At 43.7% G+C, this 25,624-nt stretch overlaps 1 protein-coding gene across 1 annotated transcript in view; it reads right to left on the bottom strand.

The window, feature by feature from the left end:
- Positions 1-25,624, bottom strand: part of SLIT3 (slit guidance ligand 3) — a 528,787-nt gene that overhangs the window by 457,856 nt on the left and 45,307 nt on the right. Inside the window, exon 3 of the mRNA XM_087816965.1 lies at positions 23,300-23,371. Coding sequence (XP_087673091.1) covers positions 23,300-23,371 — 72 coding nt within the window. The remainder of the gene's footprint in view (positions 1-23,299; positions 23,372-25,624) is intronic.

The following is a 25,624-nucleotide window of genomic DNA, read 5'->3' on the forward strand; positions in this document are numbered from 1 at the left end:
CTCAGTGCCCTGTGCGGCCAACGCCTCCATGAGGCCCCCCGGGCAGAGATAAGGTACTAAACCCACTTGCCAACAGGCCCTCTTCATTCATACACTGGCAGATGGGTCCCAGCCAAGTGCAAGGAAAGTCTTAATTTGGAGGTTTTTTGAAAAAATCTAACTCCAAGCCCACAGAATGTACAACACCAAGAATAACTGGTAATGTAAACTATGGACTTCAGGTGGTTATGTGTCAACGTAGGTTCATCCGTTGTAACAAATGTCCCACTCTGGTGGGGGGTGTTGATAGTGGGGGAGACTATGCATGTGTGTGGGCTAGGGGTGTATAGGAAATTTCTGTACCTCCCTCTCAATTTGCTCTGAATCTAAAACTGCTCTAAAAATAGTCTTCATGATTTTTTAAAATCTAAAAAGTAATTTTCAAATGGTTAGAAAAAAATTGGATCCATGAAAGGCTTTGGGGATATGTTTATTTTGGCAATGGGACCTTCTGGCTTCCTTCAACCACACCCAATAAATGATTGTCTTCTCCATCAATGGATAAAGCTCTGATTGGTGCATGAGATCTCTCTCTCTCTCACATACACATACTCTCTCTCTCTCTCATAAGTTTACATAAGAAAAATGTCTGGACTCATACAATCTGGAAGCATACAAAAGAAATGAGACAATGGCTACATTTGGGAAGGATAACCAGAAATCGGGCGAAGCAGGAAGTCTTATATTTTATTGACTTCTAATACTTAATGGTTTTGTACCATAAATGTGTAGCACCTGCTACTCTCAATTTCAACAGCAGCCAATAGTAACAATTAAAAAATGTGGACCTGGTGAAAGAAATATGGACATGTCATGCGCCCACACCAAACTGGTTCTTCAAACCAACCCTTTCCCCTCAAAGCACAGCGCACACATGTCCACACGAGGAAGAGCGGCCTTCAGGACACGCATACGGCACCCACCTCCACCCTGCCCCCCACACTGCTCCCCTCTGTGCCAGCCCCGTCTGGTGTCCCACCCGGCACCTGGCCTCTACTTCTGGCTCCCGCTCTTTGTTTTAACCAACTGACCTGGTTTCTTGGGACAAAGGAATTTGCCCAGGATGTGCCCTTAGGCTTTTCCTCAGGGTGCTTGAGCCTGGATCCCAAGCCCGTGGGTCCTACCCCAGTCACTGGGAGGGGTCAGGAATCTGGAACTTACTTTCTCTGTCAGGCGAGGGTGCCTTGGTGCTAGTTCCTGATTTCCTCATGTGACCGAGCTTGAGCTCTTCTGGAGCTCCACGTGGAAAAGCACCCACGTACAGGTCAGGGTTCAAAACCCTGGCTCACACGGACTAACTCAGCAAACATGGCTGAGAAAGTGAGTGCTTCCCTCGGGCCCAGACCGTTCCGTTTACGCACTACTTCCTCCCCCTCAACGGGCTGTCATGTGAGCGCCAATAAACCGGGCGGAATCGTGGACACAATATACCACCGTGCAGCGCCTCTGGAACTGGAACACGAAGGCCACTAAACTCAGAACGAAATCTGGGAGCCACAAATCAGTCACGGCAGAGATGCAAAGACCGTGTCAGTCTATCCGCTGCACCCAGCAGTGTCACACACCTGAATGGGTCTAAGGCCCCTCCGACGGGCACATGGCTGGTTTATTCACTGCCCCTGTGGCAGGGCTGGGCCGTCACTGGCCGTGGCACAGCGGACCAGCAGCCCCCATGCCTCAAGACAGCCTGTCCCTCATCCCGCCTCTGACCTTTGCCATCAGCTCACGTGCTACGTCCGCCCTTCACCATGTCCCCAGCATCCCCCTTCCAGGGCTAATGCACAGAGTGGGATGGATGTGCAGAGTTTAGTGGGAATTCGCTCTCCCCCACGTCGTCTCCTCCTCCTGCGGAGAGCTAAGGCTGCAGGGAGTGGTAGACACCTCACTGGGACTGTTGCGTGGACAATGGGAAATGCTCAAGGACCTGTGTGAGAGCAATTTCCTTAGGAGTCCATTGCAGCCTAGCTGGGCAGTGGGCCATGCAAGCTAATGACCAGGTACTGCCCAGCACTCACAGGCCCTTGGCTTACCTCCCTGAACAACAAACGGACTTGCTTCCTTGGGGATATGTGTTTAGGTACGTCCAGAATAGTGTCTTTTGATATGCAAACCGTGTACACACAACCTTATCATTTCTAGGTATCATCTGTATTATCATTTAAGTAATATATTTCTGTAAATTAACTCACCTTTTTAATTTTACTTAAATGCCTGCTTTACCCTCATTCTAAGGAAAAGCACTCATAAGGCCCTGCATTTGAAGAGCTATTTATCTAATACACATCACATGCAAAAAAAAAAAAGAAAAAATCCATGAAAATGAAAATACAACGTCTGCCACATTGTGGTGCACTTGGAAGGAAAATTGTCACTCAGAAGTCAATAGATTCAATTGTGTCGTGAACTCTTTCTATTCCCCCCACAATAGCAAGGGATGGTGTACACAGCCAGTGCTCAATATCAATCTGCTGATTTGAACTGATCTCAGGTACCACTTAACCAAACTTGCCAGGATTGGGAATTAAAAAAATAAAAGATATTCCAGGATCTAAGCAAATGATTTCCCTCATTTCTAGGCCTTGAGACTTGGAAGCCACTGGGAAAACATCTTAGCCCTGAGCTTCTTGGTTCAACTAGAAGGGTCTAAGGAAACTGACAAAGTTATGCCATGCCTTACTCTTAGCAAGACGGATAGCGCTCAGGAAAGCAGAGCTTGAAAAACATGGTGCAGAACTTGGTGGTAAGTGTCTTCAGGAGGGAGGATATCTGCAGATCCAGACCCGTCATGTAGAGTTGGGGGGTGTCTGGCAAGCCACACGGGTGGATGTCGGTGCTTCAGCCACTGTCCTCAGATATAAGCATCAAGAGTCATGGGGAAATGCTCAGCCTACCTTTGATCAAAGCTGGTTCTTAACCCAAACGGCCAAGGCCTGGGTGTCCATTCAAGGAGATGAACAAAGCCCTACGGGAAGGTCTGCTTCTCACCAAAGAAACGGGACTGTGCATGGAAAATTCCACACCACCGTTCAAAGGGCATTGTGACCTAATAAATTTAGCTGCATGGGTTATTAAAGGCAACTGTAAATTCTGCCTGAGGTTCCCCCCTCCACCCCTGTGCTTGTCCCACAGCTGAAACACATGCTAAAATGGAGTAAGTTCAATTTTGGGAAGCTTGGTGCCTGTTTTCACTGCATTTGGTGTGTATGGGCCAGGATGAGGGATGCCCCTGCGAATGACTTGTTGCTGAAGCTGCGACCCCAGGAACACTGGCCTGGAATCGCTGCTGAAGGCCTCGGAGTGGGGCTTCTCAGACCTCTGTGTAAAGACCGGCAGTAATTGAATCTGCAGCTAGCCAGGGCTGGGAACATTTCCTTCTGCTGGCTGCTCATAACACCTCATCTCACCAGAGAAGCCCTGTTAGAGAGTAATTCCTGTGCTCTTCCTCTGCAGGCTTAGCGATGTAGGTGTCCTACAGGTCAAACAACAGTGACAGAGACAAGTCTTTAGGGATGAGTGCAATCGGACGCCCACCTGATAGAATTTAGCTCGGCTCAGCTCCTATTCAGCAACCCGTGTGATCTCAGGGTCAGAAAAAAAGTAAAAGGCAGAGCTCAGGATTTAGAAAGCATATCACAGGTAGGAACATACCCAGCAGCCTCTCTTTTCTTTCTTCTTTGGTTTTTTTAGAGAGACCTTTGGAGATAAAAAAGATTCTGAGATTCCAAAATGATGTACAAAATGGGTCCTTGTCAAATAAATCAACCAAGAAAAATAAAACCAGCAAAGAGGGTTTTCTTTTTCTCCCCAAGGGCTGACTCAGAGATCCATTTCTGTAGCAATGCCTGTGTATGTGTCTCCCAGGCCATCTGCAGAGATATCTGGGAGGGAGGGAGGAGGCTGCAGAGAACAGGGGGGCTGAGAGGCGCGTCCCCCGCCTTTGGAGCCACGCTCGGAGCCTGTTCCCAAAGTGCGCAGAATAAGCAGGCCTCTGGCTTTGTAAACACATCTCATCTTTACCACGTAGGTGTTAAGAAGATGCGTAGGAACAGGCAATAGCAAGGTCATCCACTTTGGAGGTAATAAGAGCTGCTTCCAAATCTTGCAATGAACTTTGGTCAAGTTATTTAACTTCTCTGGATTTCAGTTTCCTGACTGGTAGAATGGAAGCTATATAATCAGGAACCACAGGGTTACAGTCGAGATTCAATAACAAAATGTGTAAAATGCCAAACACATAATAGGCTATCACTACAGAAATCAGGTAGTATATAGAAAATTACTATGACAGGAGATCGCCCACTTACCAACAGACTTTAATAACGCAACCTGGCTCCAAATAGGTTACCTATTTTTAAAATGAAGTGCACACTGTAAAAAAATAATATAATACTAAAATTTTATATATTTTATTTTACATAAATTATACCTCAATAAAAAAATTGCTACTAAGGATGTTCAAAGTAATATGCTGCTGAGCATTCAAAAACATTCCCAGGATACCTACTATGTACCAGGTCCCCTATCACAGTCTGGTGACGGGTGAAAGCAGTTCTAGAAGAGGTGTTTCATAATGGGCTCCTCACTGGGTAAGTGTATGACCTCATGAGGTAATGACTGTAACAGGTAGGCACTCAGAATGAAGTTCTAGAAAGCTGTCATTCCCACAGGGGGTACAGTGAAGGTGAGCCCAGCAGAGCCTACCTAACAGGAGGTGGAAGGGACACGGGAGGGGTAACCATAGATCCTTGAGTCTGGCCGCCCCTCTCTCAGTATCTACCTGGGCTTCCAAAGCCCTGGGATCGCCAGTGACACTGCTTGAGTACATGACAGATGTGAAAAAGCCCGGGTGCTGGCCAGGTGCCATGCCAGGCGCCAGAGATGCTGTGCTGAGCGCGAACGCATGTCTTTCATCTCAGGGGGCTTCTAGTCTAAAAGGGAAACCAATGTCAGCATCACTAAGGAGTGTGTAAATACAGACTGAGAGGAGCAAAGGGGCAGAGTCCTGCAGGACTGCGAGAGAGGGGAACTGAAGAGCCTGGGGAGGCTGGGAAGGCTTCTCTGAGGAAGGGGCCCTGCCGCTGAGGGCTGAAGGATGAATGGCTGGTACTAGGTGAGGGCGGAGGGACAGGGGCAGGGGCAGGGGCAGAGGGAGGCTGGAGAGAGAGGTGGGGACAGGCTCCGTGGGGCCCTGAGACCCATGACAAGGAACTGAAGTTCATTTTAGAGCCAAAGGAAGCCGAGGAAGGATTTGAAGGCCGGCCCGTATTTGAGAAGCTCACTCTGGCTTGCTCTGGTGTAGGGAACGCTTTCCCACGGGTAAGAGCGGAAGCAGACAGGTGAGAGGGGAGGTCTGCGGTCCTTCAAGCAAGAGATGACAATGGCATGGATGAGCTCAGTGGCGGTGGGGATGGAGACACGGGGAGAAGCGAGAGGCCATGATTGGAAGGCAGCTTCCACCCTCTCCCTCGCTGCTCTCCAAGCCCCGTCCAGTCCCTGCCACCCAGTGAACATAGCAGTGTGGACGTGGAATCCCACTTTCACGTCAACTAGTCACTCAGAGCTGGGAGATGGGGACGCCGGTGGTACAGAGCTGGGTAAACCCAAGGGCTCTTATGGGTGGACTAGAGCAAGCTTATTGGCCGGGCTCCGGTGGGGTCAATCCCAACCTAGGTATGCCTTTGGGAGACAGGATCATCTCCTCCTCAGCTCCTGTCTTCTCTCTGCCCCATCCCCACCTTTAGAATGGAAAATCAAGTGGCCTTATAACTACCCCCCCACACTTGGTCCCCAGCACAAAACCAAAGTCCGGAGCACTTGCTTTGGTCTAACCTTGGTCCCAGGTGCCAGCTCCCACTCTGTGGGGCTGAAATCAAAGGATTCGCCTTTGTTGAGATGCCTCAGTAACATGCTGATGATGATCTCTGCCTCGCAGGACAGCTCAGAGAATGAAGCCACGCAATGTCTGGAAAGCACCAAGCACTGTATCTGATGGGGAGGTATTTAATAAATGTCTACGCTCCTCGAAATTCTCAGGGGAGGTTAAGGCCGAAATAAAAAATTCCAGCCTGTTATCCTCAGTCCCTTTTGTCACAATCTACAGAGGTGGTAATGGTGGTCTTAGGATGCTCAAAGACTCAAGTAAGGTTCAACTTCATTTGTTGCTAAGATCCAGGCCTAGACTCTGACATCTTGCAATGTGAATGGGGAAGGAGGAATTTTAACATTATTAGACCAGGGGCACCTTGATGAGATGGACACTAAGACTGGAGGAGTGGCAGTGGCTTTATCTGAACTCCCGCATCTCTCTGCATCCTTCAGTCCTGTTGCTACAGCCCCTGGCTTATAGAAGGTGGGGACCAACTTGGAAAAGGGTGAGTTTCAAGCACCAGCACATCTAGGAGATCTTGGGTAAGTGGGAGGCATGGAGGCCCGCGGGGAGATGGAGTGTGTCTGTACAGGTCATTGGGGTAGCTCCCTGGATGGCCACTGGACTATAGAGGACGCACATACTCGAGCATCCGTGAGTTAAGGAGTAGCTGAAAAGTCCATCTCCAAATGTATGCTTGCTTCCATTCTTGGAAGAGATTTTATATATTAAATTATGTCACTTAAATATGATAATGATGATGATATGATTAAGAGTTAATATGTATTAAACAGTTACTTAGTTTTGTGTCAGGTGCTGTGTTAGACAGAAGCACTCATTACTTCATTGAATTCTGTCAACAGCTCTGGAGTAGGTGAACCTATTACCCCTTTTGACAGATGAGAGATTAAGGCACTTGCCTAAGGCTACACAGCTGGCCAGCAGAGAGCCTGAGTCCAGGGAGGTAGCCCGAGGGCACAGCCTGTGCTCCTAATCCAGAAATTCACCTCCAACAAAAGCATTTCAGCAACACAACGTGGACAGCCCTCCACAATCTGCAAAGGGCTGCGGTCCCAACGTTATCTTGTTTGATGCCATAGAAACGATGTCAGAGCATGTGCCCAGCTTCCCAACAGAGGGCCTGATGGCCTACTTGTCTGGAAATGACCACGACTGCCCTACTTAATCAATTATAAATGGTATATTTGTACACTGTTCGGAAGGCAGTTCTCTAGTATGTACATATATCAACTAAATAAAGCAGTACAAGAACCAATCGCATACATTTAATTACATTTTATTTGTTCAGGCGCTCCTGGGAGGAGAGCCTAGCAGGGCCGAGGGAGGCTATGGGACTTGCAGGAAACAGCTGGAGGTATCTTGGGGAGAGGATCTGAGGCCAAGAGCCAGAAAGAGCCCCCAAGAGAGGGGTGCTGCCCTTTAAGAGAGGTTTTCTAAATGACAGGAGTAGGAGAACACACTTTGAAAACACAAAAGCTGTTGGGGAGTGAAATGATTGGGTGACAGAAGTGAGGACAGTGAAACAGAAATTCTCTAAGCAACGACATGGGTGCCATCGACAGTGGCCTCTAACCACCCGGAGGCCTATAAAGGAGAGTGTCCTGGAACCATTTTTTAAAAATACATTTGTTTAGCAAAGCTGTCTCCCTACAGCACTCACGTTGCCAAGACAAATTGTTTAACAACTTACATTTAATGTGTGCTTGTTCTGTGCTGTTGGGTCTCTGGGCCCCCAAAACAAAGCAGTGCACTCAAAACATACATTTACAAAGGAAGGGAATGAAAGCATCCTGGGAATCCTCCTGCATCTACTGTCCTAAAGCTCCTGGATCTTCCTAGATAGAACCCTAATTATGGAAAGTCTCATTTGTATTACATGATTTATTTAAAGCCCCGTCTCTCCAAGAGAATCAAATCCAGGTTTTGAAGCACCTCTCAAAACAATTTATTCTTCCCCCCCGACTAACTACTTTGGCCGGCAATCATGCATTTATAGCACATTATGCCAAAGCAAAACACTCTAATAACTTAATCAAACATTCAAAATCCAGCTCACAGCCATGTAATATACAGAAGCAGTTCTCTCAGCTCTCTCGTTAAAGGTCAATTACGATTTTTATTCCAGACCTCCACATCTTGGAGAAGTCTCTCTCTCTCTCTCTCTCTCACACACACACACACACACACACACACACACACACACACACAGAGAGAGAGAGAGAGGGAGAGAGAGAGAAAGGGAGGGAGGGAAGGAGGGAGGGAGGGAGGGAGGGAGGGACGGAGGGAGGGACGGAGGGAGGGAGGGAGAAATACATAAGCATTTTGAGATTCCAAGTTGGCTGACATATTCCTAGGCTTAAAACAATTCTCCTTGTCTCCTTGAAATGACAAAAGAATGCAGATATTCTTTCAATTCTAGCAAAAAACTGATATGAAGAAAGAGAATAAAACAGGTGAACCTAGAGAATCAGTTCTTTTGATCTTCAAGGCACTGAGGGGAAGAACTGAGCACAATTCTAAACTGGTTCTGTGGCTGTGCTCCCACCAGGATGGTAGCATAGAAATATTAATGATAACTTGCATCGGTTTGTCTGTTTGCCTTTTTATGGTATGTTAGTAGATCCATACCTTCTGATGATGTCCTCACTTCCTTTGAACAGAAAATACTATTAATTAATACTGTTTTTGGATGAAAAACAAAACAAAACAAAACAAAATGAAACATGCTTTGACAACGTTTGATGGGGGAACAAGGACTGACAGGCAAGTGGTACATATTTGGAATGGGGTGTTCGGCCTAAGAGGTGGAAAGAGCCAATGAGTAGAAGTGTAGTGACTTGGGCCACTCGGTCAGATAAACTGCCCTCTTTCATCACGCTCGGCCTGTGATGGTGATGACAGGGAACGGAAGGAGGGGTCAGCGGGATGGCTAAATACACTGAGTGATACCTGCCGATCCCTGTGAAAGCACTCGCGTGGGTAATCTCACGAGAGCCCGCGCAGTGGGGAAACGGTCAGCGCCCTACGCGCATCTTCCTTCCGAGTGACCTGCCGTGGAGGCACTCTGCACAAACTAGAGGAGGGGCAGGTGAGAAGTATAAGGTGCCAGCCTTCCTGTGCCCCCAAGTGGCCTTGAATGAAAGATGGGAACGACCCTCCCCCCTCCCAGTCCTGTGTGCTGCTCGCGCCGAGCGCTCTGTTGATGGGATTCCAGTGGCCAACGGTACTTTCAGTAGAAAGTGGCCCCTCCATGTCTTGTTTATAGGAGATGGAATTGTCAATAATTCTGAATATTTTCCATTTTTATCTTTTGTGCCAACATTAGAAACAAGTCTCCCTTTAAAAGGCAACTCAACTCAATGATGGTTATCTCCATTTAACAGACGGTACTCGAAGCTGTGAAGAAACTTGCCCAAGGTCTCATGGCTGGTAAATGAAATGAGGTTCACCAAGGTCCAAATCCGGGCCTATCCTAACTCTACAGTCCATGTTCTTCATCTTTACGAGCCACACACTCACTCTAACTAAATTAGCAGACCTAAGGGCCTGTGGAAACGTCTAGAGTGGCCCTTGCTGTTGCTGCCTCCACCTTGAAGAACCCCTTGTTTTAGAGATTATCCGGGAACACATATCGGTCTTTCCCTGCCAGTTCTGCTTGAGGGGCGGCGGTGAAATGCAGAGAGGATTTACGATTAGCCAGGCACCATCCTCAGCTCTTCGCATGTATGCTGTTCAGTTTTCCAAACAACCCTGTGAGGCAGATCACAGGTGTTTTATAGAGGAGGCAGCTGAGGCTAAGAGAGGCTCATCCATTTGTCCCGAGTCAAACAGCATGTAGGCGTGGGCCATGATGCAAGAGCCTACGTTCCTCACGCCTCGCTGTGCCCTCTTCTTCCTCATGGGATTCAACTCCTGCCACCGCTAAATGTATATTCTTGAGTTTTGTGCTCCGGGGAGACAGCTCCTTCCTCCACTTCTAATGCAGCCAGAGAAGGAGGTTGGTGGGAGACCATCAACCCGGCTGGTCATGACGCAGGCCTGGGTCCTGCCTGGGTCTTCCGAGGGCCTCAAAAATCTTCCCCGGCTTTTATTTCTCTCCTTAGTATTTCCCCACTATGGCTTCCTTTCGGTCTGTCTTACAATTCTTAAGGAACCAATGGTGAATATATACCCAGATAGAAGTTATGTTTTTTCTTTAATATAAGGAATAATAACATAAGCCAATCAAAAATCCGTCAGCAGTGGCGTTTCTGGTGCTGGCAGCGTACACACCCACACAGACACTGGGTGTTCTTTTTCATGGACTTAGAGTAATTTAAGTGTAGACACCGCAGGCGATAAATTTCACAAAGAAAGCCCTGTCCATAATTCTGAGTTAATAACAATGGTCAGGCTTTGATGTTGATACAAATGAGGCCGAAGGAAGAAAAAGCCACATTCATGGGCTGTTTGAGGGTCTGGCCTCTAAATGATCAGCTCACGGAACATAACACACGTTAGTGCTGGCGGGACAAGCAGGGTTCTATGTAGCAAGGAACAAAATAACCCTTGAATAATTTAAAAATATATATATTTGCCACACATATGCATTTAAATGCATAATATAATTATTTACTTTACATCTAATTAAAGGGTAAATGTGAACTGTGGGTTACAGCTAAGGACGCCATTGTGTTCGCTTTTTGGAAAAACTGAGCTAATGCCAAAGAGCTCAGCCCCTCAGACACTGCATACGGCACTAACGTTCATGGAAGTCTAATCTCTCTCTAGCTTGTTTCCGTGTCTGCAAAACGAGGAAACTGGATACTATAATATCTCAATCTCCTTCCAGCTCCTGGTGATTGTTTTCCTCAAGTCAAACTAGTCCTGAATTCAAATCTCAGCATGGCAAGCTACCTGAACTGGCTAAGCTTCAGTTTTGTTCTCTGTGAAAAGGACACATGAAGGTCACATGATAACTTTTACATATACATTAAAAAGAATTTCTATGAAAAGAAATTCAAACATACAGAAAAGGGGAAATATATTTTGAGCATTCTTATGTCTACCACTCAGAGTCAACAACTGCTTTCATTTTGCTATATTTGTTATTTATTTAATATTTATTTATTTTATGGAACCATTTCAAAATAAATTATAGATACCGGAACACTTAATCCCTAAATACTTCAGCGTGCATCTCAAAAGATTAAGGAGAGCCTGGCCTGGCGTGGCTCAGCGGTTGAGCATCAACCTAGGATCCAGGAGTCCCGGGTTCGATTCCCGGTCAGGGCACATGCCCGGGTTGCGGGCTCCATCCCCAGCAGGGGCTGTGCAGGAGGCAGCCGATCAATGACTCTCTCATCATTGATGTTTCTACCTCTCTCTCTCCCTTTCCCTTCCTCTCTCTGAAATCAATAAAGATATATATATATATTTTTTTATTTTTTTAAATTTTATTTTATTTATTTTTTAAGTATACCTTTATTGATTTCAGAGAGAGGAAAGGCAAGGGAGAGAGATAGAAACATCAATGATGAGAGAGTCATTGATCGAGCCCGCAACCCGGGCATGTGCACTGACCGGGAATCAAACCCCATTGCCTGGATCCCAGGTCGATGTTCAACGGCTGAGCCACGCCCGGCCAGGCAAGATATATTTTTTTAAAAACTTAAGGAGAGTCTCACTTAGTAAAATTCCTAATTTCCTAACATCACTTGATTTCTGGTCCACTTTCTTATGTCTCCATCTGGCCCGACATTGATTGTATGCATTCATTTCTTCAAACCAGGCTTCAATTAAGAGCCATGCTTTGAATTTGGTTGCATATCTGCCTCTAAAGTCTCTTTTTAAAATAAATTATTTTATGAAGTATAACTTATACAGAAAAATACACAAATCAAAACTGTACAACTTGAAGCATTCTGAACCCAGAACCACAAACCTCTACCCAGATCTAGAAACAGAGGACGGTACACCTCAAAAATCCCTTAAGGCCACCTTCTCTTTACAGCCCTCTGATGATAAACACCCCCCTGGTGTTTGAAATAATAGGTCAGCTCTACCGTTGGAAGGGTATGGAATGGAATCAGCTGGGCATGGCTTTGGTTATCCGTTCTGTCTCTGAGATTTATCGTGTTGTTACATGTAGCCGTTTTTTGTGTTGTTCTAATTTTCAATCTATTCTTTCTCATGTTGATGAGTACTTGGCTTGTTTCCAGTTTGGGGCTATTACAAATAGTGCAGCTAGGAAGGTTCTCGGGCCCATCTTTCTGTGAGGTGTATATCCAGGCTGGGTCATGGGGATGTGTAGGTTCAGCTCTAGGATCAACGGGTCCCCCAGAAGTCTGTGATAAATGCAGTTTCCCATCATCACCAGCGCAGTTTCTGCTTTAGCCATTCGGGTGGGTATGTGGTGTATGTCAGTGTGGTTTTATTTTACATTTCTCTGAAGACTAATGACACACTAAGCATCTTTTCAAATGATCATCGGTCACTTGGATGTCCTCTTCAAAAATTGCCTGTTTAAAACTCTTAACCATTTTTCTACTAGGTCACTTGTCTTTTCCTTATTGATTTGTAAGAGTTCTTTATATATTCTCAATATGAGCCCTTTGTTAGGCGCATGCACTGCCGATATCCTAATCCACTCTGTGACATGTTTTTTCACTCATTTGCTGTGCTTTGATGAATAAAAGTTATTTATTTTAGTGTAGTGTAAGTTATCTATTTTTTTCTTTTCATTTAATGCTTTCTGTATCTTGCTTAAAAAATACCAACTAATCCCAAACAATGAAGATATTTTGTTATTTTCTAAAAGTTGTTATTATTTTCTCTTTCATGTGTAAATCTACAATCCACTTATAACCAGTTTTATGAATGGAATGAGGTAAGGGGCAATTTCATTTGCTTTCCATATGCATATCCAATTACTCTATCACAATTTATTAGACAGGTCACCCATTCCAAGCTGCTTCATTGTGCCACCTTTGTTACAAATCAAGTGTCCTCCCTATCTGGGTCTTCAAGGCTATCTTGGTTCTTCTTAGCCATTTGCAGTTCCATATAAACTTCAGAATCATCTTAACAATTTCTACAACCTATTAACATTTTGATTAGGATTTCACTGAATCTGTATATCAACTTGGAGAGAATTTACATCTTTGAGATATTGAGTTGCCCAGGCCATGAACATAATGCATCTCTCTGTATGTATAACTGAGTCATTTTTCATCTCTCCCAGTAGTGTTTGTCATTTTCTGTGTTAAGGTCTTGCATATCTTTCATTAGATATAGTCCTGAGAAGCTGATCTTGTGTCCAGTGGCCTTGGAAATTCACTTAGGAATCCTGATAATTTGTCTGTAGATTATTTTGCATTTCCTATGTACTCAATCATGTCATCTGCAAATGATGACATTTATATTTCTTCTATTCCAATCCTTAAATTTGTCCTCCCTCCCTCCCTCCCTCCCTCCCTCCCTCCCTCCCTCCCTCCCTCCCTCCCTCCTTTCCTTTTTCTTTTCTCATTGTCAGGCCCAATTTCTAACGCAAGGTTGACTAGAAGTTATGATGAGGGGCATCTCACAGGAGGAACATTTTCAATATTTCACCATCAACTATGATGCTTGTTTTAGGTTTCATGTAAACAAGTTCCATTTTGTCTTCAATATTTTAAATGCCTTTAAATCATGAATTAGTGTTGTATTAAATACTTTTTCCTTCGTTTATGGAGAGGAAAAGACTTTTCTCATTGATTCTGTTAATGGGATGAATTACATTGTTATTTTTGAAATAACAGAAGTTTATTTCTGGTTCCTGTCATAGCCAATGCATGTTAGCAGGGACCCAGAACCCTTTGATTCTGTGTGTCTACACCCTTTAAGTCCTTAGAGCACTGTTGATTGAGCGAGCACAGGGAAAGAGAGCAAGCATGGGGAATCATGGAGAGCTCGGCCCTGCTCTCGTTCTATGGACTTCCAAAACTCAGTCATAGGCCCCACCTATCTCCCGGGGAGTTTTGAAAGTGTAGACTATGTCTGTCCTTAGGCCAAGATCGTTCTACTCTCTTGGTTGTATGAAACTTGTTCTCTGGTAGATTCCTTGGGGAGGGGTCCATAGGAACCATGATGCCCAAGTTTCTGAGTGTTCCTAATAGTCTGCTGCCATTATTACACTTGAATATATGTATGGCTCAGCTTCACATTTTATAAGAAAAGAAAGTTTATTTCCTTAAAAAGTTATTCAATTGCATTCTGACTTTTATGAAAAAAGTATGCTGGAAATCAGATTTTCTTTCCATTTTAATTGTCTAATTGATGAATGCTTAAGGATTTTTTCCCTTTAAAATCCAATAGTTTTATTAGGGCATGTTTGGGTTTTAAACCTTTCAGGGTCTGTTTTTCTAAGTATTCAGCGTCCTTTCAGTATATAACTTCAAATCATCTCAAATTTCAGGAAATTTTCATTACTATTAGTTTTGTTTTGTTCCATTGCTTTAGTTTTCTTCCTCAGAGATTCATATTATGTTAGAACTTCTTGACTGGCTTCTATATCTTTTTCTTTCTTGTAAACCCTTTTTACTTCTATATTAACTTATTGTTGGTTTTTAAAATATACTACTTGCCATTTTCCATTTCTCTTAAAGCATCATCCATTTATTTGCTCTTAAATTCCACCTAGATTAGTATGTATGTATGTATTTTTGGTGAAAAACAGTAACATTTATTTTGCTCATGAATCTGTAATTCAAGCAGGGTTTGGCACAATCATCTTTTATTTAAAAAAAATAAACTTTCTATATTAGAATAGATTTAGATTTACATAGAAATTGGATAGTGCAGAGTATTGTCATATACCCCATACCCAGATTTCCCTATTATTAACATATTACAGTGGCACAGTACATTTGCCACAGCAAGCCAATGCTTTATCCAGGTTCCTTTAGTTTTTAACCTGTATCTTTTTCTGTTTTAGGATCCCATCCTGGATGCCACATCACGTCTCCTTATGCTCCTTTTGGCTGTGATAGTTTGTGACTTTGTTTTTGATGACCTAGACAGAATTGTGGAAGACCATCAGGTGTTTTTTAAAATGTCCCTCAGTTGGGATCTATCTGATGTTTTCCTCATTTGACTGAGGTTATGGGTTTTTGAGATGAAGATCATGGAGGCAAACTGCTATTTTCATTACATCATATCAGAGATACATACTTTCAACCTGATGTCACTTTTAACATTGACCTTCATCACTTGGCTGGGGCGTGTGTGTCCAATTTATATCCTCACCTGTCCCCTTTCCTTTCCTGCTCATGAAGGAAGTCATTACGTGAAGCCCAAATTTACAGAGTGGGCAGTTATGCTCTACCAGCTTGAGGGCAGAAAATCTACATAAACTACTTAGAATTCTTCAGCATGGGAGATTTCTCATCTCTCCATTTATTTATTTATTCAATCATTTATTTATATCAGTATGGACTCATGGATATTTATTTTATATTTTGGTTATAATCAAATTTATTTACTTTGTTGTCCAAATTGTTCCAGCTTTGGCCATTAGGAGCTTGTTCAGTTTGCTCTGAAGTCCTCATAAGTGTGCATTGTTTTTTGGAGGAGGGTGTTAGTGGGGTTTTGTTTTTTTGTTTTTTGAGCACTTTCTTTTTGGCCCTACAGATCTCGTGCCCCAGTCCTAGAATCAGTCAATCTCTCTGAGATGCCTTAGTTCCTTTTTGTTGAAGAACGGGATTGGAAGCCACAAGTTGGCATTAGGCACGCTCACTGCTAATGCAGTGTCATTGCTTCTAGGCCCTCTTGCTGAGAGAGGAAGGACATATTTGCTTGCATACAAATCTATGTGTATTCACATATCAATAAATATTTGTATGTATATATCCATCTATATTAAGTGACAATATCATATATTAGGCTAAACATTTGTTCATACTGATGTCCCTGACTCTAATCCATTACCACAAGGATCATTGTAGCTATCTCCATTGTTTATCTGTAACCCCCATTCCAACAGTGAGAAACCTGTCCCACCATCCACCATCCATTGTTCAATTGCAATATATGTGCACAGTGATTTCAAAATTGTTAACCTGGCCCTGGCTGGTTTGGCTCAGTGGTAGGACAAAAGGGTCAAGGGTTCAATTCCTGGTCAGGAGCACATACGTGGGTTGCAGGTTCTCCCTGCTCTGGTTGGGCTCCTGTGGGAGGCGATCAATCGATGTATCTCTCTCACATCGATGTTTCTCTCTCCCTCCCTCCCTCCCTCCCTCCCTGTCTCTGAAAAGCAATGGAAAAATAAATAAAGAAGTAAATAAATAAATAATTTTTAAGCTGTACCCCTGTGGGAAACAACTCACCAGCTAGAGCATAGTACTTATGTGCTGTTCCTTTTGCTCTTAGCCTTACAGTGTCCACTCCATTCCAAATCTACCTTTTCCCTCATCACCTTCCATGAGGTTGACTCACGCAGTCCTCGCAGTCTGCATTCCACCTAGGGACCCTTCAATTTCCAAGAGATTTTAAAAATCTGCATGCGTTAAGGTTCACTCTTTGCGCTGTAAAATTCTATGGGCTTTGATAAACGCACACGGCGTATACCTACCACTTCAGTATTCTACTGAGTTTCACCCTCCTAATCCCCTCCTCCCCCGGCCTTCACCTATCAACGCCCGCGTCCTCTTCACGGAACCCTAGCAGCCACCCATCTGACTTGCACGACACTTCATTTGGCTTTGTAAAAAACTGCCCAGCTATCTTCCAAAGTGGCTGCACTATTTTGCATTATTAAACAGCAATAAATGAGAGCTCCTGTTTCTCTGCTTCCTCACCAGCAATCAGTAATGTTGGTTTTTAGTATTTTAGCCATTCTAATAGGTGTGCAGTGGTATCTCATTGGTGTTTAATTTGCATAACCCTAAGGAAAAAACATGTCGAGCATTTTCTCTCGTGCTTATTTGCCATCTATGTATCTTATTGGTGCAGTGCTTATTCAGGTCTGTTGTCCATTTCTTTCTTTGGGGGGCTAGGGTGGTTTGTTTTCTTACTGTTGCATTTTGTAAGTTCTCTGTATATTTTGTATATAAGTCCTTTATGGGATATGTTTTCCAAAATTTCTTCCAGTCTGTGGCTTGTCTTTCCATTCTCCTAAAAGTGTCTTTTGCAGTTTTTAATTTTAATAAAATTCAAAGGTTATGTAGATATTTCTCTTATGTCTTCATCTAGAAGTTTTATACTTTACATTTAACACTATGACCCATTTTGAATTTTGTGTAACGAGTAAGGTTTGTGTCTCAATTTTTTTACATATGAACATCAAATTGTTCCAGCGTCACTTGTTGAAAAGACTATTCTTTTTCCTTTGAATTTTCTTTGCCCCTCTGTTAAAAATCAGCTGACTGCATCTGAACGGGTCTATTTGGGGTTCTCTGTTCTGTTCCCCTAGCTGACATGTCCACTGTCTCAGCAGCACCACGCTGCCTTGATCACCGCAGGTTTACAGGGAGTCTGGACTGGGAGAGTGTGGTTCTCCCAGGTTTGCTCTTCAGCGTTGTATGGGCGGCGCTCATTCTGACATGATTTCTTTTATTCCCAAATTGGGTCTTCAGTTCTTCACCCCTCCTTTCAAACCCTCCTTTTTTCTAATCATCCCATTTCTGAGTTTTTCAAATTCAGAGTTTATGTTGTTCTTTCATAGTTTATTCGACCTTGAGTGTGTGTAGCTAGTTGTGTATGATTCTGTTACGGTTTTCACCTGTTCTGTGAGTGCCTCTCTCTTGTGTGTTTTCATTGTTTCTATGGAGATTATTTCACTTCTTATTCTTTTTTATTTCTGTTATAAAGGAACTTTGTATGAGCTTCAATCATAATCCTTTTGGTTGCTTTTTTCTTAAATAAACGAAATTCCCTCTAGTTTGATGGGGGGGGGGGGGGGGGGGAAATAATAGCATTTGTACCTTCAAGAGCCAAGAGCTCATTCTTGGTTTTTCTTGCAAACTAATGAAAAGCATGGCCTTGTATTTTCTAAATGATGACTCTTCTGGTAATTTCTAATGCTTTCATCAAGAAGTTCTCTTTTCATTTCTACTATTCTTCTGTTCTGATCAACTAGTTCCAGAAGTTTCTTATCAATGCAAGGCCTTTCTTTGAAGAAGAGCCCTGTATTTGTTAGTCTGAAGAGTTTATAGGGCCCAGAATACTTCTCGCACTAAGTCACTATCATATTACCATTCCTTTGTACTTACCACGAACTGGATCTCATCAAACTCCCTTCCAATTTGGCAACTTTTCTCAGATAGACAGTTGTGTTTTCCAGCGAGTATATATTGGTAATTTAAGCGATCTGTTTTCAGGGCCTCAAGAATTTCAGATGCCTTCCCTCTGCTTTTCCCCACACAGATAACACAATGGTCTTGTAACAGTACATTGTTTGCTCCCAACCTGCTTATATTAGGGGTGGGGGTGGGGATTTCCTGGGACATTCTGTCAACTAGTTTTATTGTAGTGCTGTCTGTGTGTCTTTGGGTTTGCTATATCCTAGTTGCTCAGTATATTTTTTGGGGGGGAAAGAGGACTTTCAAATATTAAATCAACTTCGCCTTCCTCAAATAAGCCAACCTTGGTTGTAATACATCATTTTAATGTATCGCCAAACTCATTTTGCTAATAATTTGTAAAATATTTATGAAATGTGTTGGTTTATATTTTTTCTTGAAATGCCCTTGTTGAGTTTTGTTATAAAAGTTATGCTGTCCAAATGACAAATATCCATTGTTTTAATAGGGTTTATGTTAAATTGATATTTATTTATTAAAAGTTATGTAGGATTTATTGATGAAGCCATCTGAGCCTAGATCTTCTTGGTGGACTATTTTAATTAAGATTTAATTTCTTTACTAGATATAGGACTATACAGACTTTCTATCCCTTCTTGTTTCAGTTCTTAGTTTCACTTAACCTTTACAATCATTGACATAAATCTGCTCTGATTATCATTTCAATCTTGGTAAAATCCATACTTACGTCCCACCTTTTATCCCTCATATTGATAATTTGGTTTTTCTTTTTGGCTTCTGATCAGTCTTGCCAGTTTTTATAATTTTATTAATTATTTCAAGAATGAAAGTTTGACTTTTTACAATTTTATATGAAATATATATATATATATATTTCATATCCTTCTGCTCTTACTGATTTCCTTTCTTCTACTTTGTTGTTTCTCTAGCTTCTTAAGATACTTTCATCAATATTTTAGCTTTAGTTCTTTCTAAATATATAATATACATAATATATATCATAAATTGAGTAATATAGCTAGATGGCTATACATTTTCCTCTGAACATGGCTTTGACTGCAATCCACACATTGTGATATACTGTATGCTTATTAACATTCAGAAAAAACATATCTATACATATCTTTAAATTTCTACTGTGATATGTTCTCTGACTCAGAGGTTATTTAGAAGTATGATACTCAATTTCCAAATATTTTGGAATTTTCTATTTATCATTTTCTTATTGACTTCTTGAATATTTCTGTGGTGGTCAGAGAAAATAATCCATATGATTTCAATCCTCTGATATTTATTGAAACCTACTTTCTAGACCAGTATTTGATAAAAGTCCCATACGCACTTGAAAAAAAAAAGTTAAGTCTACAGTTGGTTGCTTTTGGCAACATTTGCTTTATGTCTGTCTGTACTCCTTTATCATTATGAAATATTCCTCTTTATCTCCAATAATATTTCTTGTTTCAAAACCTATTTTATCTATTATTAATAGAGCCATACTGATCTTGATGTGTGGTGTATTTGATGACATTTTTTTTTGAAGAGACCAGGGCTGTTATCTTATAAAATGTCCCACCTACAGGATTTGTTTCCTCTTAGTTTCATTTAACTCATTTCTCTACCCTACCCACTTCCTAGAAACCAGAAGTGAGATCTAGCTAAATTAGATTTAGGGTAAACATACTTAGCAACTTCATAGGCAGTGCTTTGAATTTTATATTTTGTCATGTCAGGGATATGATCATTCTAGACTCATAATATTGTTGGGTGGGTGAAATAAGAGGACATATTCCAAGTGCCTAAGATGCTATCTGACACATTACAGGTAAAGAGCAGAGTTTCTCAACCTTAGCACTATTAACATTTTGGGCTGGATAATTCCTTGTTGTGAGCATTGTTTTGCTCATTGAAGGATGTTTAGCAACATTCTTGACCTCTACCCACTATATGCCAGTTGCATCCTCCAGTTGTAACAACCAAAAATGTCTCCATTCAATGTCATGTGTCCTCTGGGGGGAAATTGGTACTAATTCAGTAGCACAGGCAAAACCCAAAAACTGGTATAAAAAAGTATTTGATAAATATTCCATAACCACTTAAGATCATGTCCTGTGCAAGGCTTTGAGACTAAGAGCTGAATGGAACATGACTGCTGATCTCAACATACTCATAGCTTGGGGATAGACAACCATAGCAAATGGGGAATTAAAATATGGTATGGTAAGTGCTGTGATAGGGACAATCATGTACTATGAGAGGAAGGGCACCTCACTCAGTCTGGAGTAGGGATTCTTTAATGAAGAAATAGACTTCTGAGTTGAGACCCACAGGACAGAACTTTCTCCCCTTTCCCATTAAGGCTCAAAAGATCAAACCTATAATGACTGTTGTGAATGAAAAACACTCAAGAAATAAAGGACCAAAACCCACATAATTTCCTGCCTGTATTTCAGAATATGACCAATAAAGATTAATCTACTACCAAGTATACAGACACAGGCAAGGTGAGCCAGGAGTGAGAGCTAGAGGCGGCGCAATCAGCCATCTACTTCTTCAGCTGTTAATAGCAAATGTGTTGTATTTTTCCATTCTATAGCTCTCAGTCTGTTTGGGGTCAGACTGAATAACTGAAACCAGATTAACACCAGTCAGATAATGTCACACACACACACACGCATACACACGCTCCTCATTGACACAGAAAGGCCTCCAATGAGGGTGCCTGCCCAGCTGTGCATACGAGCCAGCTGCCTCTATTTCCCCTCTTCTTCTCCCTTTCAGCTTGCCTGCACTGTAAGGGAGAGACTGGTTAACTCTTCACTTAGCCTGTTAACTGTTCACTAAGCCTGATTCCTCTAGTTCCAGGGAAAATCGCTCACCTCTCTCGCCTAATTCCCACTGAGTTCTAGCCCAAGTGTGTAAGAGAGGAGGTGCCAAGTCCTCCTTCTGGGTCTTGCCCATGAAGATTTCCCACGTGCGATCCTTCGTGCTGTTTTCCCTTCCACTGGCTTGATGCAGACAAACACTGGTTCCTTAAACAGCAAGATTGCAAGATGGCAGAGCTAAGGAGTGGAGGGAACCCCTGTTCCTGAGGATCCCCTTGGAGCAGAGAGGCCCAGAACCAAGAATGCCCTTACTGGCTCTGATCTGATTAAGAAGTAAACTTCCACTGAGATAAACCATGAGATTTGAGGGTTTACCTGGCACAACAGTTAGCCTTACCCTCTGAACAAGCCAAAGTAGAGAAAGAGACAGGTTTGCCTGCGATTGTAACCCTTTCTGTCCCTCAAATACACACGGTATTTCAGCCATGATCACCACGCCAAAGAGAAGTGCCTTGACCAGAACATTTAACTGAGATTCCCTGGAGCGAAATGGGTACGTGGGAGGTCATTTGCTAAAGATCACACTTCATCTAATGTCTGCAGCACAGAAGTATGAAAGGACGTGGGCTTTGATGTTGGACAGATGTGGCTTTGAATCTTGGCCCACCCCCCCCGACAATTCTTTGGCTCCATCTCTCTGGGCCTCTGTTTCTTCATCTGCAAAATGAGAGTAGTCACACCTCACAGGAATTTTGTGGGGATAAAATAGCAGCATGTAAAACACTGGCACAGTTCCTAGCATGTCCAAGGTGCTCAATTAGTTCCCTTCCAACAGCCATGAAATGAATGAATTGGAAATTTATTTACCCTTCTAATAGAGGACTACACAAGAGGTGGCCTTTTCACTAAGGGCTGCATATTTATCCTTCCATAGATGTTGAATATTTCATAGAAAGAAACCAGGTCCAACAAATACTTGTGTTTTTCTTCCTTGGTCTAAATAAGGAGAAGAATTTAAGTTTTAAGAAACTTAAAAATAAAAGCATAAACAGAGGCGACATTCGTTACTTTTATAACTATTTACCCTTATAGGAAACAAATGTCATATTTTCAAACCAACAGCAGCAGAGCATATGTTGACCTTTGACCAGCAGAAGAGAAATAATTGAGACAATTTGCACAACAGAAGGGGGAGTGATGGATTTGGCTGGGCAACACCCCTTCCCACTCTCCTGTCCTCCCAGATGGAATGATCACAAAGCTAACAAGTTGGTGGCAGGCCCTCGCCTTACCCAAGCCCCTCTCTCCAGATGAGATCTGACAACAGGACAGGTAAACATGGCACACCCTTCCAGGTAAGCTGGCAGAGTAGAGAGCTGCTGCAGCCCCCGGCCCCGACTGCAGGAGGAAGCTGAAATGTCAGGCCAACCGGGACTGGGAGGGAGGCGTGAAAGAGAGCCACCCACCAGCATGACTAAGTGCTCTTGGGGACAATCCCCACTCAGAGGGCAGAAAGCAAATATCCAGATGTTATGAGCTGCCAGATGTGATTAACTGAAGAAAGGTGAAGCTGCCCACTTAACCATCTGAGCAGCTCCCCTCATCAAAGTGACCCCAGACTTCTCTGCAAAAGCATCAATCAATAAAACAAATGGAGGCTCCATCCATCTCCCATCTTGCCCCTTTCCCTCTCTCCCCCTGATTAAGTCAGAATGGTAGCCTATTTTTAAATCGCTGGCAAGGAATTCTGTCGTGGAAACGTGTGGGATCCCTGACACAGGCTGATCGCACTGCGACGCAGGCACTCCAAAGGCTTCGCCCACTTGCCGTCCTTCCTCTCCCGTGAGAATGGGGCAGGGGTGGCGCAGGGAGGAGGAGAGGGCCTGGCGAGGGAGCCCACTGCCCTCGCAGAGGAGCAGGGCGAGCGTAACACTAGTTTCCATGACGGGGAGCTAACTGCGGGCTTCCTTCCTCCCCGAACGCGAAGGCTGAGGCCCGGGCCAGAACCAACCCCACACACAAATACCAAGAGGGAGCTCAAGGCTGAGAAGAAAAACAAAGCTCAGATGCCAATTCTAGCATCTTTCAAAGAAAAAGTGTTTATGTGAATCTCAGTGTCTCTGTAATGTGCATCTAATGTGCTTTCAATGTAATAGCGAACATTTTATGAAACATTGGAGACTTTTTTTAGCAAGGTTGCAGTGAAGCCAATTTACAAAAAAACGGAAAGAGGAAAGATGACTTTTCAAGAAAGGAGGTTGAACTGTACTTACAATCGCTCCAGCTGCTTCAGCTCCTGGAAGGCGCCTCTCTCGATGATGCTGACCTGGTTGTCTTCCAGATGCCTAGAAGCACAGAGGCAGAGGGTCAAGGGCAAGAAGGGCTCAGGGATCCTCACACCAGGCTTCTGGCCACGCAGGCATGGGCATGCAGCCCCTCCCACCACCCTCGGGGCCCCCAGCTGGGATCAGAATGGTGGGACCAGAATGGTGGGACCAGATAATTCACATCCCAGCTTGGTGTCACGGTAACCAGGGTTTCGCCGCCTGCACACTTCTACCTGACAGATTGGTTCCCATGCCTCTATTTTAAGAATGTTCTCAGCAAATGTCCCCCCAAGCACTGCAGGATGTTGCACAGAAAAGGGAGAGGTAAAAGCTGCTTCTTACAAAAACTACACATATAATCAGCATCTCTCCCCTCAGAGCTCCTTCCCTCAAGGATTCAAAAATACTTCACTGCAAAGGGCCTTCTCTGCTCACTCTGTCTCTGGGTCAGCGAGTAGAGAGGGTGGTGCTATTGTTGGGCAGCTGCCTGTGACAAAGGGAAACCAGCCAGGTGCCAGGAACTCCTCTCCTAGTGCCTGTCTGTGCCCAACAGGAGGGTGGTGGTCACAAAAGCTAGAGCTCCCCAGCCTCAGGCTCTGCTGACCTGCAAAGTCTTTGATGCAGGTGATTAAAAAACTAAACACTCTGCTTACAGTGAGTTTGGTTTGTGCATGTGGCATATCATAAGAATTGAGCACACAATGAAACATTTGTTTCCCTAATTTAAAAAAAATAAATGGCAGCTTAAAATGGATTAGCTGGATGGTCGGGAAGGGAAGCAATGAAACTGCATAGTTTCCATCCAGGGCTAGTGGCTGAATGGGACTTAGTGGAGGCTGAAGTGTGCTTCTCTGGAGGGTGGAGCTTAGGAAGGGCCACGGCTTCCTCTGGATCAATAGGAGGAGAGGCGCCCAGAAGCACCTGAAGAAAAAGCAGCAGGGAGGCAGAGTAGCCTTGAGGAGGCTCCATCTCCACTGGGAAGGATTCCTCCCACAACAGCCCTCCACCTCTGTTACCGCCGAGATGTTTCGTCCCCACTCTGCCCCCTTCTTCTTAGGCGTAACACTTGGGCCTCTGTGTTTATTTTCAGGTCCATGTTCCCAACTACGCGCGAGGACCAGGAGGGTAAGGGCTTCATCGTTACACTCCCAGCCCTCACACGTTCGCCCAGACAGCAGTCACTTAGTAAAGGCTTACTGAAGGGATGGAAAACCGAAGAGGGCTTTGGGCCACAGCGCATACTGATTTTATATCAAGGAAAAAGCTAGTCTAGGTCACATGAAGTTTCTCACTTAGACTCTCAGAGTGAGGGGGGTATTTTGGGCTCAATGATATTTTACATTTTCGTGAATTTGTTGGAAACAATTAAAAATCAGGATATTTCTCTCTCACACAATCTCTCTCTCTCTCTCTCTCACATACACACACACACACACACACACACACACACACGGGAATTCCTTTTGAAAACTCAGCTGCCCCATTTCCAAATATCAAGAATGGGCCAGAACTGAGTGTGGGTCAGGCAAGGCACACGAGCTCCACAGTCGGCCACAGGCCTCATCCATTCTGATTCACACGTTCATGTTACTTCTGGCCTCTGTAGGCTCCTCACTTAATATATCTGGACAGCACGAAGCAGAGAGATGAAGAGGCTTGTCCAAGGAGAAATCGTTTGCATAAAGTCAAGCAGCTAGCTAGGGTGGGCTCTCTAACCCCCACTTTAGCGTGCTTGCAGATTTGACTTAGAATCCCTTTCCTGCCCTCTTACCAGCTGAAGGTGACATTGGGCTGTCTGGTCAACCTCTCTAAGATTCACTCTCTTCATTTGTAAAGCAGAAAAAAAAAAATTAAAAACATCTCCTAAGTGAGCCCTGGCCGGTGTGTCAGTTGGTCGAGTGTCATCCTGTACAGCAGAAGGCCGCAGGCGCGATCCCCAGTCAGGGCACATACCCAGGTGGTGGGTTAGATCCCGGATTGCGCTGATACAGGCGGCAACCTGCCCACGTTTCTCTCTCACATCAGTGTTTCTCTCTGTCTCTCTTCCTCTCCCTTCCTCTCTAAAATCAATACAAACATATCCTTGGGGGAGGATTTAAAAAAAAATCTCACAAGTGAAAATAAAAATGGACTAAAGTTTGTGAACTATCTAGCCCGGGATCTGGAGTATAATTAGATGTTTAATAAATTCTCTTTTCCTTCCTTTCTTTTCCTGTCCCACCCAGCCATATGGCTACGAGGGCCTTGGAATGCTAACAGACTCACACTAGC

This window comes from Miniopterus natalensis, chromosome 4, assembly GCF_054644295.1.
Source record: "Miniopterus natalensis isolate mMinNat1 chromosome 4, mMinNat1.hap1, whole genome shotgun sequence".
NCBI lineage: Eukaryota > Metazoa > Chordata > Mammalia > Chiroptera > Miniopteridae > Miniopterus > Miniopterus natalensis.